The sequence below is a fragment of the Panulirus ornatus genome, chromosome 21 (assembly GCF_036320965.1).
Source record: "Panulirus ornatus isolate Po-2019 chromosome 21, ASM3632096v1, whole genome shotgun sequence".
Classification (NCBI taxonomy): domain Eukaryota; kingdom Metazoa; phylum Arthropoda; class Malacostraca; order Decapoda; family Palinuridae; genus Panulirus; species Panulirus ornatus.
Genome location: NC_092244.1, coordinates 1,860,937 through 1,882,320, shown reverse-complemented (window position 1 = coordinate 1,882,320; position 21,384 = coordinate 1,860,937). Strand labels below are relative to the sequence as shown.

At 42.3% G+C, this 21,384-nt stretch overlaps 1 protein-coding gene across 3 annotated transcripts in view; it reads left to right on the top strand.

The window, feature by feature from the left end:
• Positions 1-21,384, top strand: part of Usp12-46 (Ubiquitin-specific protease 12/46) — an 81,493-nt gene that overhangs the window by 12,616 nt on the left and 47,493 nt on the right. For all 3 annotated transcript variants that reach the window (XR_011714304.1, XM_071675443.1, XM_071675441.1), the window contains exon 5: positions 12,263-12,450. Coding sequence is in view for 2 of the 3 variants with exons in the window: in XM_071675443.1 (XP_071531544.1) it covers positions 12,263-12,450 (188 nt within the window). In the remaining variant the exon portion in view is untranslated. The remainder of the gene's footprint in view (positions 1-12,262; positions 12,451-21,384) is intronic.

Sequence of the window (21,384 nt, the reverse complement as noted above, 5' to 3'; positions counted from 1 at the left end):
GAGTTTGGAAAAGTGTCAAAGGAGAAAATTGAGAGTGAATGTGAATATGAGCAAGGTAATAATATTAGGTTCAGCAGGGTTTAGGAAGAAGTTAATTGGGATGTAAGTTTGAATAGAGAAAAATAGGAAGAAGTGAAGTGTTTTAGTTATCTGAAGGTAGACTTAGCAACAAATGGAACTATGGAAGTGGAAGTGTATCACAGAGTTGGGGAAGGGGCAGAGGTTCTGGGAGCAGTGAAGAATGTGTTGAAGGAGAGAGCATTATCTTGGAGAGCAAAGATGGATATGTTTGAAGGAATAGTAGTTCCAACAGTATTATATGGTTGTGAGGCGTGGGCTATAGATAGGATTGTATGGAGGAGGGTGGATGTGTTAGAAATGAAATGTTTAGGGAAGGTATGTAGTGTGAGGCAGTTTGATTGAGTAAGTAATGAAAAGGTAAGAGATATGTGTGGAATTAAAAAGAGTGTGGTTGAAGGAGCAGAGGCGGGTGTGTTTTTAAATGGTTTGGACATATGGAGAGAATGAGTGAGAAAAGGTTGACAAAGAGGATATCTGTGTCTGAGGTGGAGGGAATAAGAATTAGGAGACCAAATTAGAGGTGGAAGGATGGAGTGAAAAATATTTTGTGTGACTGGGGCCTGAACTTACAGGAGGGTGAGAGGTGTGCGAGCATTGAAGTGAATTTGATTGATGTGCTGTCACTGGACTGAACCAGGGCATGTGAAATGTCTGGAGTAAACCATGGAAAGGTCTGTAGGGTCTGGATATCAACCATGGAGACATCACACACCCCTGCTGCAAACCTACATTCACTGAGAACCAATCACTTTCCTCTCTTCCTACACGTACACATGCCTTACATCCTCGATAAAAACTTTTCACTGCTTCTAACAACTTGCCTCCCACACCATATATTCTTAATACCTTCCACAGAGCATCTCTGTCAACTCTATCATATGCCTTCGCCAGATCCATAAATGCTACATACAAATCCATTTGCTTTTCTAAGCATTTCTCACATACATTCTTCAAAGCAAACACCTGATCCACACATCCTCTACCACAAATATATTATTTATTTTATTTTATTTTGCTTTGTCGCTGTCTCCCGCGTTTGCGAGGTAGCGCAATAAAACAGACGAAAGAAATGGCCCAACCCACCCCCATACACATGTATATACATACATGTCCCCACATGCAAATATACATACCCATACATCTCAATGTACACATATATATACACACACAGACATATACATATATACACATGCACACAATTCACACTGTCTGCCTTTATTCATTCCCATCGCCACCTTGCCACACATGGAATAACATCCCCCTCCCCCTCATGTGTGCGAGGTAGCGCTAGGAAAAGACAACAAAGGCCCCATTCGTTCACTCTCAGTCTCTAGCTGTCATGCAATAATGCCCGAAACCACAGCTCCCTTTCCACATCCAGGCCCCACAGAACTTTCCATGGTTTACCCCAGACGCTTCACATGCCCTGATTCAATCCATTGACAACACGTCAACCCCGGTATACCGCATCGATCCAACTCGCTCTTTTCCTTGCCCGCCTTTCATCCTCTTCCATGTTCAGGCCCCGATCACTCAAAATCTTTTTCACTCCATCTTTCCACCTCCAATTTGGTCTCCCACTTCTCCTCGTTCCCTCCACCTCCGACACATATATCCTCTTGGTCAATCTTTCCTCACTCATTCTCTCCATGTGCCCAAACCATTTCAAAACGCCCTCTTTTGCTCTCTCAACCACACTCTTTTTATTACCACACATCTCTCTTACCCTTACGTTACTTACTCGATCAAACCACCTCACACCACACATTGTCCTCAAATATCTCATTTCCAGCACATCCATCCTCCTGCGCACAACTCTATCCATAGCCCACGCCTCGCAACCATACAACATTGTTGGAACCACTATTCCTTCAGACATAGCCATTTTTGCTTTCGGAGATAATGTTCTCGACTTCCACACATTCTTCAAGGCTCCCAGGATTTTCGCCCCCTCCCCCACCCTATGATCCACTTCCGCTTCCATGGTTCCATCCGCTGCCAGATCCACTCCTAGATATCTAAAACACTTTACTTCCTCCAGTTTTTCTCCATTCAAACTTACCTCCCAATTGACTTGACCCTCAACCCCACTGTACCTAATAACCTTGCTCTTATTCACATTTACTCTTAACTTTCTTCTTTCACACACTTTACCAAACTCAGTCACCAGCTTCTGCAGTTTCTCACATGAATCAGCCACCAGCGCTGTATCATCAGCGAACAACAACTGACTCACTTCCCAAGCTCTCTCATTCCCAACAGACTTCATACTTGCCCCTCTTTCCAAAACTCTTGCATTCACCTCCCTAACAACCCCATCCATAAACAAATTAAACAACCTTGGAGACATCACACACCCCTGCCGCAAACCTACATTCACTGAGAACCAATCACTTTCCTCTCATCCTACACGTACACATGCCTTACATCCTCGATAAAAACTTTTCACTGCTTCTAACAACTTGCCTCCCACACCATATATTCTTAATACCTTCCACAGAGCATCTCTATCAACTCTATCATATGCCTTCTCCAGATCCATAAATGCTACATACAAGTCCATTTGCTTTTCTAAGTATTTCTCACATACATTCTTCAAAGCAAACACCTGATCCACACATCCTCTACCACGTCTGAAACCACACTGCTCTTCCCCAATCTGATGCTCTGTACATGCCTTCACCCTCTCATTCAGTACCCTCCCATATAATTTACCAGGAATACTCAACAAACTTATACCTCTGTAATTTGAGCACTCACTCTTATCCCCTTTGCCTTTGTATAATGGCACTATGCACGCATTCCGCCAATCCTCAGGCACCTCACCATGAGTCATACATACATTAAATACATACATATATATATATGCTCAACAAACTTGTACCTCTGTGGTTTAAGCACTCACTCTTGTCCCCTTTGACTTTGTACAGTGGCACTATGCGCTCATTTCGCCAGTCCTCAGGCACCTCACCATGAATCATGCATGCATTGGGTAACCTTGCCAATCAGTCAACAATACAGTCACCCCCTTTTTTAATGAATTCCACTGCAGTACCATCCAGGCCTGCTGCCTTGCTTCAATCCACTGACCGCACGTCAACCCCGGTATACCACATCGCTCCAGTTCACTCTATTCTTTGCCCTCCTTTCACCCTCCTGCATGTTCAGGCCCCGATCACACAAAATCTTTTTCACTCCATCTTTCCACCTCCAATTTGGTCTCCCTCTTCTCCTCATTCCCTACACCTCCGACACATATATCCTCTTGGTCAATCTTTCCTCACTCATTCTCTCCATGTGACCAAACCATTTCAAAACACCCTCTTCTGCTCTCTCAACCACGCTCTTTTTATTTCCACACATCTCTCTTACCATTACGTTACTTACTCGATCAAACCACCTCACACCACACATTGTCCTCAAACATCTCATTTCCAGCACATCCATCCTCCTGCGTACAACTCTATCCATAGTCCACTGCTCGCAACCATACAACATTGTTGGAACCACTATTCCTTCAAACATACCCATTTTTGCTTTCCGAGATAATGTTCTCGACTTCCACACATTCTTCAAGGCTCCCAGAATTTTCGCCCCCTCCCCCACCCTATGATCCACTCCCGCTTCCATGGTTCCATCTGCTGCCAGATCCACTCCCAGATATCTAAAACACTTCACTTCCTCCAGTTTTTCTCCATTCAAACTCACCTCCCAATTGAATTGACCCTCAACCCTACTGTACCTAATAACCTTGCTCTTATTCACATTTACTCTTAACTTTCTTCTTTCACACACTTTACCAAACTCAGTCACCAGCTTCTGCGGTTTCTTACATGAATCAGCCACCAGCGCTGTATCATCAGCGAACAACAACTGACTCACTTCCCAAGCTCTCTCATCCCCAACAGACTTCATACTTGCCCCTCTTTCCAAAACTCTTGCATTCACCTCCCTAACAACCCCATCCATAAACAAATTAAACAACCTTGGAGACATCACACACCCCTGCCGCAAACCTACATTCACTGAGAACCAATCACTTTCCTCTCATCCTACACGTACACATGCCTTACATCCTCGATAAAAACTTTTCACTGCTTCTAACATCTTGCCTCCCACACCATATATTCTTAATACCTTCCATAGAGCATCTCTATCAACTCTATCATATGCCTTCTCCAGATCCGTGAATGCTACATACAAATCTATTTGCTTTTCTAAGTATTTCTCTCATACATTCTTCAAAGCAAACACCTGATCCACACATCCTCTACCACTTCTGAAACCACACTGCTCTTCCCCAATCTGATGCTCTGTACATGCCTTCACCCTCTCATTCAGTACCCTCCCATATAATTTACCAGGAATACTCAACAAACTTATACCTCTGTAATTTGAGCACTCACTCTTATCCCCTTTGCCTCTGTACAATGGCACTATGCACGCATTCCGCCAATCCTCAGGCACCTCACCTTGAGTCATACATACATTAAATAACCTTACCAACCAGTCAATAATACAGTCACCCCCTTTTTTTAATAAATTCCACTGCAATACCATCCAAACCTGCTGCCTTGCCGGCTTTCATCTTCCGCAAAGCTTTTACTGCCTCTTCTCTGTTTACCAAATCATTTTCCCTAACCCTCTCACTTTGCACACCACCTTGACCAATGGGGAGGTGATAACAAGTAGTGGTGATGTAAGAAGGCGATGGAGTGAGTATTTTGATGGTTTGTTGAATGTGTTTGATGATAGAGTGGCAGATATATATATATATATATATATATATATATATATATATTTTTTTTTTTTTATACTTTGTCGCTGTCTCCCGCGTTTGCGAGGTAGCGCAAGGAAACAGACGAAAGAAATGGCCCAACCCCCCCCCATACACATGTATATACATACGTCCACACACGCAAATATACATACCTACACAGCTTTCCATGGTTTACCCCAGACGCTTCACATGCCTTGATTCAATCCACTGTCAGCACGTCAACCCCGGTATACCACATCGCTCCAATTCACTCTATTCCTTGCCCTCCTTTCACCCTCCTGCATGTTCAGGCCCCGATCACACAAAATCTTTTTCACTCCATTTTTCCACCTCCAATTTGGTCTCCCTCTTCTCCTCGTTCCCTCCACCTCCGACACATATATCCTCTTGGTCAATCTTTCCTCACTCATTCTCTCCATGTGCCCAAACCACTTCAAAACACCCTCTTCTGCTCTCTCAACCACGCTCTTTTTATTTCCACACATCTCTCTTACCCTTACGTTACTCACTCGATCAAACCACCTCACACCACACATTGTCCTCAAACATCTCATTTCCAGCACATCCATCCTCCTGCGCACAACTCTATCCATAGCCCACGCCTCGCAACCATACAACATTGTTGGAACCACTATTCCTTCAAACATACCCATTTTTGCTTTCCGAGATAATGTTCTCGACTTCCACACATTCTTCAAGGCTCCCAGAATTTTCACCCCTCCCCCACCCTATGATCCACTTCCGCTTCCATGGTTCCATCCGCTGCCAGATCCACTCCCAGATGTCTAAAACACTTCACTTCCTCCAGTTTTCCTCCATTCAAACTCACCTCCCAATTGAATTGACCCTCAACCCTACTGTACCTAATAACCTTGCTCTTATTCACATTTACTCTTAACTTTCTTCTTTCACACACTTTCCAAACTCAGTCACCAGCTTCTGCAGTTTCTCACATGAATCAGCCACCAGCGCTGTATCATCAGCGAACAACAACTGACTCACTTCCCAAGCTCTCTCATCCACAACAGACTTCATACTTGCCCCTCTTTCCAAAACTCTAGCATTCACCTCCCTAACAACCCCATCCATAAACAAATTAAACAACCATGGAGACATCACACACCCCTGCTGCAAACCTACATTCACTGAGAACCAATCACTTTCCTCTCTTCCTACACATACACATGCCTTACATCCTCGATAAAAACTTTTCACTGCTTCTAACAACTTGCCTCCCACACCATATATTCTTAATACCTTCCACAGAGCATCTCTATCAACTCTATCATATGCCTTCTCCAGATCCATAGATGCTACATACAAATCCATTTGCTTTTCTAAGTATTTTTTTCATTCTTATTTATTTATTTATTTATTTTGCTTTGTCGCTGTCTCCCGCGTTTGCGAGGTAGCGCAAGGAAACAGACGAAAGAAATGGCCCAACCCACCCACATACACATGTATATGCATACACATCCACACACACAAATATACATACCTATACATCTCAATGTGCACATATATATACACACACAGACATATACATATACACTCATGTACATAATTCATGCTGTCTGCCTTTATTCATTCCCATCGCCACCTCGCCACACATGAAATAACAACCCCCTCCCCCCTTATGTGTGCGAGGTAGCGCTAGGAAAAGACAACAAAGGCCCCATTCGTTCACACTCAGTCTATAGCCGTCATGTAATAATGCACCGAAACCACAGCTCCCTTTCCACATCCATGCCCCACACAACTTTCCATGGTTTACCCCAGACGCTTCACATGCCCTGGTTCAATCCATTGACAGCACGTCAACCCCGATATACCACATCGTTCCAATTCACTCTATTCCTTGCACGCCTTTCACCCTCCTGCATGTTCATTCCCCGATCACTCAAAATCTTTTTCACTCCATCTTTCCACCTCCAATTTGGTCTCCCACTTCTCCTCATTCCTTCCACCTCTGACACATATATCCTCTTGGTCAATCTTTCCTCACTCATTCTCTCCATGTGACCAAACCATTTCAAAACACCCTCTTCTGCTCTCTCAACCACACTCTTTTTATTACCACACATCTCTCTTACCCTATTATTACTTAATCAAACCACATATTGACCTCAAACATCTCATTTCCAGCACATCCACCCTCCTGCGCACAACTCTATCCATAGCCCACGCCTCGCGACCATACAACATTGTTGGAACCACTATTCCTTCAAACATACCCATTTTTGCTTTCCAAGATAATGTTCTCGACTTCCACACATTCTTCAAGGCTCCCAGAATTTTCGCCCCCTCCCCCACCCTGTGATCCACTTCCGCTTCCATGTTTCCATCCTCTACCAGATCCACTCCCAGATATCTAAAACACTTCACTTCCTCCAGTTTTTCTCCATTCAAACTCACCTCCCAATTGACTTGACCCTCAACCCTACTGTACCTAATAACCTTGCTCTTATTCACATATATATATATAAATATATTCACTACCTTCCTAAATGCATCCCGTTCCTCCCCCACTCCCCTTACCTCCTTTGTTCTCACCTTTTTCCGTTCTGTACTCAGTCTCTCCTGGTACTTCCTCACACATGTCTCCTTCTCAAGCTCACTTACTCTCACCACTCTCTTCACCCCAACATTCCTCTTTTCTGAAAACCTCTACAAATCTTCACCTTCGCCTCCACAAGATAATGATCAGACATCTCTCCAGTTGCACCTCTCTGCACATTAACATACAAAAGTCTCTCTTTCGTGCACCTATCAGTTAACACGTAATCCAATAATGCTCTCTGGCCATCTTTCCTACTTACATACGTGTACTTATGTATATCTCTCTTTTTAAACCAGGTATTCCCAATCACCAGTCCTTTTTCAGCACATAAATCTACAAGCTCTTCACCATTTTCATTTACAACACTGAACACCCCATGTACACCAATTATTCCCTCACCTGCCACATTACTCACCTTTGCATTCAAATCACCCATACTTGTGGCATGAGAAGTGTGGGAGGTGGGCAGGTTAGAAAGGGTAGTGAGTGGTGGGATGAAGACGTAAGATTATTAGTGAAAGAGAAGAGAGAGGTATTTGGGCGATTTTTGCCGGAAAATAATGCAAATGAGTGGGAGATGTATAAAAGAAAGAAGCAGGTGGTCAAGAGAAAGGTGCAAGAGGTGAAAAAGAGGGCAAATGAGAGTTGGGGTGAGAGAGTATCATTAAATTTTAGGGAGAATAAAAAGATGCATTAGAAGGAGGTAAATAAAGTGCGTATGACAAGGGAACAAATGGGAACTTCAGTGAAGGGGGCTAATGGGCAGGTGATAACAAGTAGTGGTGATGTGAGAAGATGGAGTGAGTACTTTGAAGGTTTGTTGAATGTGTTTGATGATAGAGTGGCAGATATAGGGTGTTTTGGCCGAGGTGGTGTGCAAAGTGAGAGGGTTAGTGAAAATGATTTGGTAAACAGAGAAGAGGTAGTAAAAGCTTTGCGGAAGATGAAAACCGGCAAGGCAGCGGGTTTGGATTATATTGCAGTGGAATTTATTAACAAAAGGGGGTGACTGTATTGTTGACTTGTTGGTAAAGTTATTTACTGTATGTGTGAAGTATGTATGAAGTGGGAAGTGAGTCAGTTGTTGTTTGCTGATGATACAGCGCTGGTGGCTGATCATGTGAGAAACTGCAGAAGCTGGTGACTGAGTTTGGTAAAGTGTGAAAGAAAGCTGAGAGTAAATGTGAATAAGAGCAAGGTTATTAGGTATAGTAGTGTTGAGGGACAAGTCAATTGGGAGGTAAGTTTGAATGGAGAAAAACTGGAGGAAGTAAAGTGTTTTAGATATCTGGGGGTGGATCTGGCAGCGGATGGAACCATGGAAGCGGAAGTGAATCATAGGGTGGGGGAGGGGGCGAAAATTCTGGGAGCCTAGAAGAATGTGTGGAAGTCGAGAACGTTATCTCAGAAAGCAAAAATGGGTATGTTTGAAGGAATAGTGGTTCCACCAATGTTGTATGGTTGCGAGGCGTGGGCTATGGATAGAGTTGTGCGCAGGAGGGTGGATGTGCTGGAAATGAGATGTTTGAGGACAATATGTGGTGTGAGTTGGTTTGATCGAGTAAGTAATGTATGGGTAGGAGAGATGTGTGGAAATAAAAAGAGTATGGTTGAGAGAGCAGAAGAGGGTGTTTTGAAATGGTTTGTGCACATGGAGAGAATGAGTGAGGAAAGATTGACCAAGAGGATATATTTGTCGCAGGTGGAGGGAACGAGGAGAAGTGGGAGACCAAACTGGAGGTGGAAAGATGGAGTGAAAAAGATTTTGAGTGATCGGGGCCTGAACATGCAGGAGGGTGAAAGGAGGGCAAGGAATAGAGTGAATTGGATTGATGTGGTATACCGGGGTCGACATGCTGTCAATGAATTGAATCAGGGCATGTGCAGCGTCTGGGGTAAACCATGGAAAGTTCTATGGGGCCTCGATGTGGAAAGGGAGCTGTGGTTTTGGTGCATTATTACATGACTGCTAAAAACTGTGTGAACGAATGTGGCCTTTGTTGTCTTTTCCTAGTGCTACCTCGCACACATGAGGGGGGAGGGGGTTGTTATTTCATATGTGGCGAGGTGGCGATGGGAATGAATAAAGGCAGACAGTATGAATTATGTACATGTGTATATATGTATATGTCTGTGTGTGTATATATATATATGTATACGTTGAGATGTATAGGTATGTTTATTTGCGTGTGTGGACGTGTATGTATTACATGTGTATGGGGTTGGGTTGGGCCATTTCTTTTGTCTGTTTACTTTGTGCTACCTCGCAAACGCGGGAGACAGCGACAAAGCAAAATAAATAGAAATATATATGATTCGTGGTGAGTTGCCTGAGGATTGGCGGAATGCTTGCATAGTGCCATTGTACAAAGGCAAAGGGGACAAAGGTGAGTGCTCAAATTACAGAGGTATAAGTTTGTTGAGTATTCATGGGAAATGATATAGGAGGGTATTGATTGAGAGGGTGAAGGCATGTGCAGAGCATCAGATCAGAGCATCAGATTGGGGAAGAGCAGTGTGGTTTCAGAAGTGGTAGAGGATGTGTGGATCAGGTGTTTGCTTTGAAGAATGTATGTGAGAAATACTTAGAAAAGCAAATGGATTTGTATGAAGCATTTATGGATCTGTAGAAGGCATATGATAGAGTTGATAGAGATGCTCTGTGGAAGGTATTAAGAATATATGGTGTGGGAGGCAAGTTGTTAGAAGCGGTGAAAAGTTTTTATCAAGGATGTAAGGCATGTGTACGTGTAGGATGAGAGGAAAGTGATTGGTTCTCATTGAATGTAGGTTTGCGGCAGGGGTGTGTGATGTCTCCATGGTTGTTTAATTTGTTTATGGATGGGGTTGTTGGGGAGGTGAATGCAAGGGTTTTGGAAAGAGGGGCAAGTATGCAGTCTGTTGTGGATGAGAGAGCTTGGGAAGTGTCAGTTGTTGTTCGCTGATGATACAGCACTGGTGGCTGATTAGTGTGAGAAACTGCAGAAGCTGGTGACTGAGTTTGGTAAAGTGTGTAAGAGAAGAAAGTTAAGAGTAAATGTGAATAAGAGCAAGGTTATTAGGTACAGTAGGGTTGAGGGTCAAGTCAATTGGGAGGTAAGTTTGAATGGAGAAAAACTGGAGGAAGTGAAGTGTTTTAGATAGCTGGGAGTGGATCTGGCAGCGGATGGAACCATGGAAGCGGAAGTGAATCATAGGATGGGGGAGGAGGCAAAAATCCTGGGATCATTAAAGAATGTGTGGATGTCGAGAATAGTATCTCGGAAAGCAAAAATGGGTATGTTTGAAGGAATAGTGGTTCCAACAATGTTGTATGGTTGTGAGGCGTAGGCTTTGGATAGAGTTGTGCGCAGGAGGGTGGATGTGCTGGAAATGAGATGTTTGAGGACAATATGTGGTGTGAGGTGGTTTGATTGAGTAAGTAATAATAGGGTAAGAGAGATGTGTGGTAATAAAAAACGTGTGGTGAGAGAGCAGAAGAGGGTGTTTTGAAATTGTTTGGTCACTTGGAGAGAATGAGTGAGGAAAGATTGACCAAGAGGATATATGTGTCAGAAGTGGAGGGAATGAGGAGAAGTGGGAGACCAAATTGGAGGTGGAAAGATGAAGTGAAAAAGATTTTGAGTGATTGGGGCCTGAACATGCAGGAGGGTGAAAGGCGTGCAAGGAATAGAGTGAATTGGAACGATGTGGTATACTGGGGTCGACGTGCTGTCAATGGATTGAACCAAGGCATGTGAAGCATCTGGGGTAGACCATGGAAAGTTCTATGGGGCCTGGATGTGGAAAGGGAGCTGTGGTTTTGATGCATTATTACCTGACAGCTAGAGACTGAGGGTGAACGAATGTGGCCTTTGTTGTTTTTTCCTAGTGCTACCTCGCACACATGAGGGGGGAGGAGGTTGTTATTTCATATGTGGCGAGGTGGCAATGGGAATGAATAAAGGCAGACAGTATGAATTATGTACATGTGTATATAGGCATATGTCTGTGTGTGTATATATGTATACGTTGACATGTATAGGTATGTATATTTGCGTGTGTGGACGTGTATGTATATACATGTATGTGTGGGTGGGTTGGGCCATTCTTTCGTCTGTTTCCTTGCGCTACCTCGCTAACGCAGGAGACAGCGACAAAGCAAAATAAATGATAAAATAGATATATGTGTGTGTGTGTGTGAGTGTGTGTCATGTTTTGTAGAGAATGATGCAGATGTATGTAAGTCACATTGTATGTAACGATGTTTTTGGATTCCGCCTGCTCAAGGTTACATCACAAATGAAAATTCTCCTAAGTTGAGGTTGTACCATTGAGAGTTTCCATTTCAATGTGACAGAAAATGACGCTGGAAGTGGCACAGCCTAGGACTGCAGGAGCTTATGGAAAGGGATCCTTGGTATCACCATGACTCTCTTAGAAATTCATAAATTCATCCTTGGGTGGTTATAGATAAGAAAAGAAGTATGTTTCGAGATGTATGTAATGGTGTGTAAAATTTGTGTGGAGATAAAAATGTCAAGATGGTGTGTAAAGAAGGCTCTGCATAAGTTACCCTAGTTTGTAAAGGAAGGTTTATTGATTTCATATTAATCAAATATGGCATTGATTAGGAGGTTGAGGTCTTTTATCAGTAAGCTGATTTTATAGTCCAAGTAAAAAAAAAAGACTAGATAAATTTTGTTCTAAAGGTTTACTTTAACAAGATTCTGATATGAAAAAATGGCTGTTGTTTTTATCTTTTTACTATTTTGTTTTTTCCTCACACTTAAGCTGTTTTTTTGTACATGCAGATTTCCCTGTAGACTCCTCATTTTCTTTACATCCCTTGCCCTTTTCAGAAAAACAACTAGCAGGTCGAAGTCGACAGCAAAGTGGGGAGAGTGAGCAACAAGGGGGTGGAGGTGGGCAGCAGCAGGATGGTGGTGGTGGAGGGAATAACCAGCAGCAGGAGAACACAGGCACCTGGGTTCATGAGATTTTTCAAGCTGTTGTCACAAGAGAACTCAAGTGTCTCAATTGTGAGGCTGTAAGTACTCTTTTGTGCCTTTTTTTTATTCATTTCCTCACCTTGGACTCGCCATACCTGACACTGGCATAGGTGGTTCTGCCTCAGCTGCACCTATACATATTTGATATGAAATGACATAATGGCACTTGATTTGTTCAGAGTGCTGATTGATGTTTAAAAAAATAGACATACGGTCAGCAAGAACGGTATCACTACATTTGTGGTGCTTTGCATTTTGCAGCACAAGGCATACAATTTTAATGTATTATTGTGTGTGTTATCATGCATTGGTGTGCTTGTTTTCCTTATGTGGCAATGATATTATCAAGTAAGGTAGTAGTTGATAGATAGCCAATGAACAGGTAGGTTTATTACCAGTACTACCTGCATGGGTATTGGGAGGGTTAGTGACAGTGATTGCCAAGTTGTGCTCCTCTGAACCAGGTAGCTGTCTTTTTTTTTTTTTCTGCCTTTTCCACATGTGGACCACTTGCATCCTGTCCACAAACATACTATCTCCTTGTCATACATAATACTTAACTTGTAACTCACGTAGCTCATTTTCTGTAACTATATGCTTTATGCTAGCCCTGCCTTTTGGCAAAGTGGTAGGAGCGATGGATAGAAATAGTAGGTAGGAACATTTAAGCTGGAGAGGTAGATAGAAAATTAAGTGGAAGTAGTAGGCAGGAATATTAGGTAGGAGCCTCTGCAAACTCTGCGTTAGAGTTTCCTTTTGCTTGTGGCTTGTTAAGGGAGAGGCACTAATGGCTAAGAAGTGGCACTGTAGTTTACTAGTTATGGAGACACTATTACTATGGCCATCCCCTTTAGGGAGTTCCATTTGGGAACAGGCATCAGAGATATAGATGGATGGATGAATAATAAATAGGAAGATATTACCATGAAAGGAAAGTATTGGGTACTGCTTGCGGGGGGTGACTTAATAAAATTACCTGATGTTCTGTTTTCTTTTTGTCTGCTATGACATATTGAAAGTATTCTTGTGTTTGTGATATACTTAGATATATGATATTTGTACTCAAAAAGAATATATGATTGAATTAAAATTAGAAATACAACAATGAAGATTATGTGAGAAATCTTGCAAAGTTCAAGAACTTGCTTTTCAAAAGGAATACTGTAATTATATTTCATTCAAGATTATCATATTTCATTTGTATTTCAGTTGCAATCACTGGTATTTTTACATACCATTGAGGGTTGGTTTATGAATTGAATGGCTGCAGCAGCCATAATTGACTTTGAGTCTCATTTCAGTATACATGTTTTGAATCCAGATTCATATCTTTTGAACATTTATGGTCGGTCAGTTATGCTACAAAGCACTGGATTGCATTGGTTTGATAATTTGACTGATTTCCACAATGGAGGCTGATTAAGAAGTGTGAGTACCAGGTAGGAATAAAGGGGAGACTCATTCAGTGGATAGAAGATTAACGTATTAGAAAAGTACAAGGGATATATTTCAGAGTAGCCTTTTCCAAGTGGGTGGAGGTCACCAGTGTAGTGCACTAGGGTTCTGTTTTGGGACTTATTCTTCTTGATCTATGTGAATGATTTCCTAAAGGTTTGGACTCCTGCATGACTATGTTTACAGAAAATGCAGAATTTATTGGGAAAGTGAAAAGGGAGGAGGATTCCATCAGCTCACAAAGGGACCTAGCTAGACTGTTGCATGGATGATGAAATTCAACCCAAACAGATGTAAAGTAATGAGGATGGAACAAAGTGAAAGAGGGCCTCAGTATTCATTTTATGTAGTAGGAAATGAGCTTCAGGATTCTGTGTGAGAAGGACTTAGGGTGTCAACATTGTCTACATTAAGAGAACAGACGGGAGACAAACTGTCATCTGGCATATATCAGAATAGCTTTCAAATATAGTGATAAGGAAATTTTAAGCAAGCTGTTGTGTCCTATAAAAGCAAAAACTAGAATATGCTTCTCAGGTTTTGCCTCTGCACCCAAAGGAGCATGCATAGCTAATAGAGAAGGTGCAGAGGAGGGCAACAAATTTGGTACCAGAATTTAGAGAACTAAGTTACAGGAAAAGGCTAAAGGCTTTTGATTTGTCTGCCTTGGAGAAGAGAAGAATAAGGGATGTCCTAACCACAACCTTTTGGTTTTCAAAATAGATTAATGATGTGAATAGTGAATGATTCTTCAAGAGGTGTAGGGTTAGAGTAATCAGAGGAAATAACTTCAGATTAAGCAAGAAACTTGTATTGCATAAGAGTGGTGGATGAATGGAACAGAGTGACTGAAGACATGGTTGAATGACGGTGGAAAATTTTCAAGAGATGGGGCTCCACAAGTGCAAAACTCCCTCCCCTTACTGTAGAAATTGGTGATTTCACTTTAATCTCTTGGTTACAGACTCCTCACTGAATCTTGCAGTGTTCCTCCCACACCATATATTTGTACCAACTTCCACAGAAAAACTTTATCATGCTTATCATATGCTTTTTCCAGACTTATGAATGCCAGATACAGATCCTCCTCATTTTCTAAGGATTTCTTACTCAAATTCTTCAAAGCAAACACTTGATCTACACAGCATCGACCATTTGTAAAGTCACATTGTCGTTTCCCAGTCTAATGTTGTGTGTTTGCCACAGTCATCTCAGTCTTCACTCTCTCATACAACTAAGTTACCCTTTTATCCCCCCAAGTTTTATCCAGGCATTCTGCCAATTTGAAGGTGCCTCTCGAACCGTACAATTAAAATCATATTAAGCAGTCAGTATCACTACGACTCCATTTTTTGAGAAATTCAATTACAATCCCATCCACTTCAGTCGACTTGCCGCACTCCACCTCTTGCAAGGTATTCACTACCTCTTCTCTTTTCACCAAACCTCTTGCCATTACTCTTTTGCTTTGCATACCGTCTCATCTCAAGCACCCTACAACTGCTACTGTGTCACTCCCATCTCTTTTTCAGCTCTTCTTTACCTGTTCCCATTTCCATAGCTGTTCTCCTCTCTGATGCATCCGTTTTCTTTCCCATTCTCCACAATTGAAGTTTTCTTATACTTTAACACCCCAACTCTCATTTGCCTGTTTTGCAGCCCCTGCAACCTTCCTTTGACCTCCTGCTGCTTCTTATTGTCAAATACCCAATCTCTTGCACTCGTTCCTGTAGGTAACCCACATATACTTCCCATTTCTTTCACTAACAACTTTACTTCCTCATTCCACCGCTCACTTCTCTTTCATACCTGCCAATTTTCCACCTTCCACATGCCACATACATTTCCCATGCATATAAGCTCTGCTTCCCTAAATTTCTCCAATTCCCTGGACTCCCCTTGTTTCATATCCCTCATCTTCTGCCATTCTTCACCCAGTCTGTCCCTATATTTATTCACACAAGCCTCTTTTCCAACCTTACTTATTTTTACCACTATCATTCCCCCCCCCCAAGTTCACCCTTGCCTCCACCAAAAAGTAATTAGATATCCCACCCGCCATTTACGGCAAGTTTACATCCAAAGTTTGTTTTTATCTTGCCTGTCAGTTAGGACATACTCTAATAATGCCCAGATACCTTCATCCCCAACTCATCCACATCTACCTTTAGATATCCCTTTGTTCAAACTAGGCATTCTCAATACTCTGTCCTTTTTCAGCACACTAATCCTCAAGCTGTTAACCTTATTCATTAACACTGGGTACTCCATGTCCAGAAACATTACCCTCAACTACCACGTCACCCACTTTTGCACTCATATGCAGTGAACCCTTGATATATTAGACAGATTGCGGGGAGACTTTCCCCGGTAAATCCATTCTTGTGATATAACTGATTGGTTTGTTATACCATACATAATTTATGTATGTTGGACTTAGATTCTGATAAATCTAGAGATAGTCTGAAGTGGCCTTAAGGGTTGGACTCTCTGTAAATAGTGCTGTATGTGCATGCAAATGTTTTTACTGTCCTCTGTGTAGAGTAATAGAACACAAAACAGAAATATGATAGCTCTTATGTATAAAGTTGGTACCATTTCTTCCCTTTTCACCAAACCACTCTCCATGACTTACTTACTTCACAGACCACCCTAATCCAAACACCCTATGTCTTCACCTTTTGTCATCAAAGACATTTAACACTTCTTCAGAATACTCAATCTAGCTCCTGTTCGCTCCATCACTACTTGTTATCACAACCCCTTTTGCTACCTTCACCAGTGGGCCCATTTGTTCTCTGATCTTTCAAGTTTTTTGCACATTATTTATGACCTTCCAAAACACCTTTTAATTTTCCCTAAAGTTTAATGATGCACTCTCACCCCAACTGTCATCTTCCCTCTTTTTCAACCTCTGCACCTTCCTCTTGGCCTCCTGCCGCTTTCTTTTACAAGTCTCCTAGTCATTTCCACTCCTTTCTTTTAAGCACCACCCAAGCATGTTTTCTCTTTCTCTGGCAACTTTACCTCATCCCACCACTCACTTCCCTTTGTAATCTGCCCACCTCACTTCTTTTTCATGCAACATGCATCTCTTGCACATGCCATCACTGCTTCCCTAAATACCTCCCATTCCTCATATACTCCCCTTACTTCTTATACTTTCACCTTTTGCCAGTTTGCACTCAATCTCTCCTGGTATTTCTTCACACAAGTCTCCTTTCCTATCTCACTTACTCTCACCTCTCTCTTCTCGCCAAATTTGAATCCCTTTTTTTGAAAACATCCGCAAATCTTCACACTTACCTCCGCAAGATTGTGATCAGACATTCCACCACCTGCCCATTTCAGCACATCCAAAAATCTCTCTCTTACACACCTGTTAATTGAGTAATCTGATAATGCCCATTAACCATCTCTCCTACTCGAATATGTGTATGTCTCTTTTTGAACCAGGTATTCCCAGTCACCAGTCTTTTTTCAGCACACAACTCCAAAAGCTCTTCACCATACCCATTCATAACACTGAATACCCCATGCACATTAATTGGTCTTGTGCTCCAAAATTGCTGACACACTCTCATCTGCTCCCCGAACATGTGCCTCTCATGATCTTTCTTATGACCGAGTGCATAAGCACCAATAGTCACCCATCTCTCACAATTTTACTTTGAGTTTTACTCACATCAATCTAGAATTTACTTTCTTGCACTCCATCTTACACTCCCACAACTCCTGCTTCAGAGTAGTGCTACTCTTGCCTTAGCACTTGTCCTCTCACCAGCCCCAGAATTTACTCACAAGACATTTCCAAACCATTCTTCCCCTTTAACTTTGAGTTTCATTTCCCTTAGAGCCATAACATCCAGGTTCTCTCCTCGAACATACCACATTTCTCTTCTCATCTTGATTACATCCACATGTTGGAACTTTGAGAAAGATGAGCACTCCCCACTTGACTCTTTCTGTTTCCGCTTTTAGAAATTGAAAGAAGGTGAGGGTTTCCACCCACGTGCTCCTGCCCCCTTTAGTTACCTTCTACACCAGATGAGGAATATAGAGATAGGGGAGGCTATAGATATGGTTGTACATAGGAGGGTGGATGTGTTCCAAATGAAATGTTTAGGGCAATATCTAGTGTGAGGTGGTTTGATCAAGTAAGTGATGAAAGGCTAAGAGAGATGTGTGGTAATGAAAGGAGTGTGGTTGAAAGAGCAGAAAAGAGTGTGTTGAAATGGTTTGGACATACAGAGAGAATGAGTCAGGAAAGGTTGATAAAGTGGATATATGTGTCAGAAGTGGAGGGAACAAAAAGAGGGAGACCAAATTGAAGGTGGAAGGATAGAGTGATAACTATTTTAAGTGATTGAGGCCTGAACATGTAGGAGGATGAAAATGTGCATAAAATAGAGTGAATTGGAATGATGTTGTATACCAGGACGACGTGCAGTCAATGGACTGAACCGGGGCATGTGAAACGTTTAGAGTAAACCATGGAAAGGTCAGTGGGACCTGGATGTGGTTAAAGAGTTGTGGTTTCAGTCCATTATGGATGACAGTTAGAGACTGAATGTGAATGAATGTGGCCTTTTTTTGTTTGTTTTCCTGTGGGGTGGTGGTGCTGGGAATGGATTAAGGCAAGCAAATATGAATATGTACATGTATGCATGTATATATTCATACTTGCTTGCCTTAATCCATTCCCAGCACCCTTGCCCCGACAGGAAAACAGATAGGGGAGAAAGAATACTTCCCACGCATTCCCCACATGTCATAGAAGGCGACTATTGGGGACGGGAGAGAGGGGCTACAAACCTTCCCCTCCTTGTATTTTAACTTTATAAAAGGGGAAACAGAAGAAGGAGTCATGCGAGGAGTGCTCATCCTCCTCAGAGGCTCAGATTAGGGTGTCTAAATGTGTGTGGATGTAACCAAAATGAGAAAAAGGAGAGATAGGTAGTATGTTTGAGGAAAGGAATCTGGATGTTTTGGCTCTAGTGAAATGAAGCTGTAGCACTACTCCTGAAGCAGTTGTTGTGGGACTATGTGATAAAGTATAAGAAAGTAAACTCTAGATTGATATGGGTAAAACTGAAAGTTGATGGAGAGAGATGGGTGATTATTGGTGACTGTGCACCTTGTCATGAGAAGAAAGATCATGAGAGGCAAGTGTTTTGGGAGCAGCTGAATGAGTGTGTTAGCAGCCTTGATGCACGAGACCGAATTATAGTGATAGGTGATTTGAATGCAAAGGTGAGTAATGTGGCAGTTGAGGGTATAATTGTTGTACATGGGGTGTTCAGTGTTGTAAATGGAAATGGTGAAGAGCTTGTAGATTTGTGTGCTGAAAAAGGGCTGGTGAATGGGAATGCCTGGTTTAAAAAGAGAGATGTGCATAAGTATATGTATGTAAGTAGGAGAGATGGCCAGAGAGCATTATTGGATTACATGTTAATTCATAGGCGCGTGAAAGAGAGACTTTTGGATGTTAATATGCTGAGAGGGGCAGCTGAAGGGATGTCTGATCATCATAGGTGAAGGTGAAGATTTGTAGAGGTTTTCAGAAAAGAAGAGAGAATGTTGAGGTGAAGAGAGTGGTGAGAGTAAGTGAGCTTGGAAAGGAGACTTGTGTGAGGAAGTACCAGGAGAGATTGAGTGCAGAATGGAAAAAGGTGAGAGCAATGACGTAAGGGGAGTGGAGGAGGAATGGGATGTATTTAGGGAAGCAGTGATGGTATGCGTGAAAGGTGCCTATGGCATGAGAAAGGTGGGAGGTGGGCAGATTAGAAAGGGTAGTAAGTGGTGGGATGAGAAAGTAAGATTGTTAGTGAAAGAGAAGAGAGTGGCATTTGGATGAGTTTTGCAGGGAAATACTGCAAATGACTGGGAGATATATAAAAGAACAAGGCAAGAGGTCAAGAGAAAGGTGCAAGAGGTGAAAAAGAGGGCAAATGAGAATTGGGGTGAGAGAATATCATTAAATTTTAGGGAGAATATAAAGATGTTTTGGAAGGAGGTTAATAAAGTGTGTAAGACAAGATAACAAATGGGAACATCAGTGAAGGGGGCAAATGGGGAAGAAATAACATGTAGTGGTGAAGTGAGAGGGAGATGGAGTGAGCATTTTGAAGGTTTGTTGAATACGTTTGATGATAGAGTGGCAGATATAGGGTGTTTTGTTCGAGGTGGTGTGTGAAGTGAGAGGGTCATTGAGAATGATTTGGGAAACAGAGAAGAGGTAGTGAAAACTTTGCGGAAGATGAAAGCCAGCAAGGTGGCGGATTTGATGGTATTGCTGTGGAATTTATTAAAAAAGGTGACTGTGCTGTTGACTGATTGGTGAGGATATTCACTGTATGTATGGTTCATGGTGAAGTGCCTGAGGATTGGCGTAATGCATGCATAGTGCCATTGCACAAAGGCAAAGGGGATACAGGTAAGTGTTCAAATTACAGAGGTATAAGTTTGTTGAGTATTCCTGGGAAACTATATGGGAGGGTATTGTTTGAGAGGCAGGAAAATGATTGGTTGTCAGTGAAAATGCAGAAGCTGGTGACTGAGTTTGGTAAATTGTGTGAAAGAAGAAAGCTGAGAGTAAAAGTGACTAAGAGCAAGGTGTATGTATATACATGTGTCTGTAATATATATATTATATTATACTTTGTTGCTGTCTCCCGCATTGGCGAGGTAGCGCAAGGAAACAGATAAAAGAATGGCCCAACCCACCCACATACACATGTATATACATACACATCCACATACGCACATATACATACCTATACATCTCAACGTATACATATATACACACACAGACATACATATATACACATGTACATAATTCATACTGTCTGCCCTTATTCATTCCCGACACCACCCCGCCACACATGAAATAACAACCCTCTCTCCCCGCATGTGCGCGAGGTAGCGCTAGGAAAAGACAACAAAGGCCACATTCGTTCACACTCAGTCTCTAGCTATCATGTATAATGCACCAAAACCACAGCTCCCTTTCTACATCCAGGCCCCACAAAACTTTCCATGGTTTACCCCAGACGCTTCACATGCCCTGGCTCAGTCCATTGACAGCACGTCGACCCCGGTATACCACATCGTCCCAATTCACTGTATTCCTTGCACGCCTTTCACCCTCCTGCATGTTCAGGCCCTGATCACTCAAAATCTTTTTCACTCCATCTTTCCACCTCCAATTTGGTCTCCCACTTCTCGTTCCCACCACCTCTGACACATATATCCTCTTGGTCAATCTTTCCTCACTCATTCTCTCCATGTGACCAAACCATTTCAAAACACCCTCTTCTGCTCTCTCAACCACACTCTTTTTATTACCACACATCTCTCTTACCCTTTCATTACTTACTCGACCAAACCACCTCACACCACATATTGTCCCCAAACATCTCATTTCCAGCACATTCAACCTCCTCTGCACAATTCTATATATAGCCCACGCCTCGCAACCATATATCATTGTTGGAACCACAGTTCCTTCAGACATA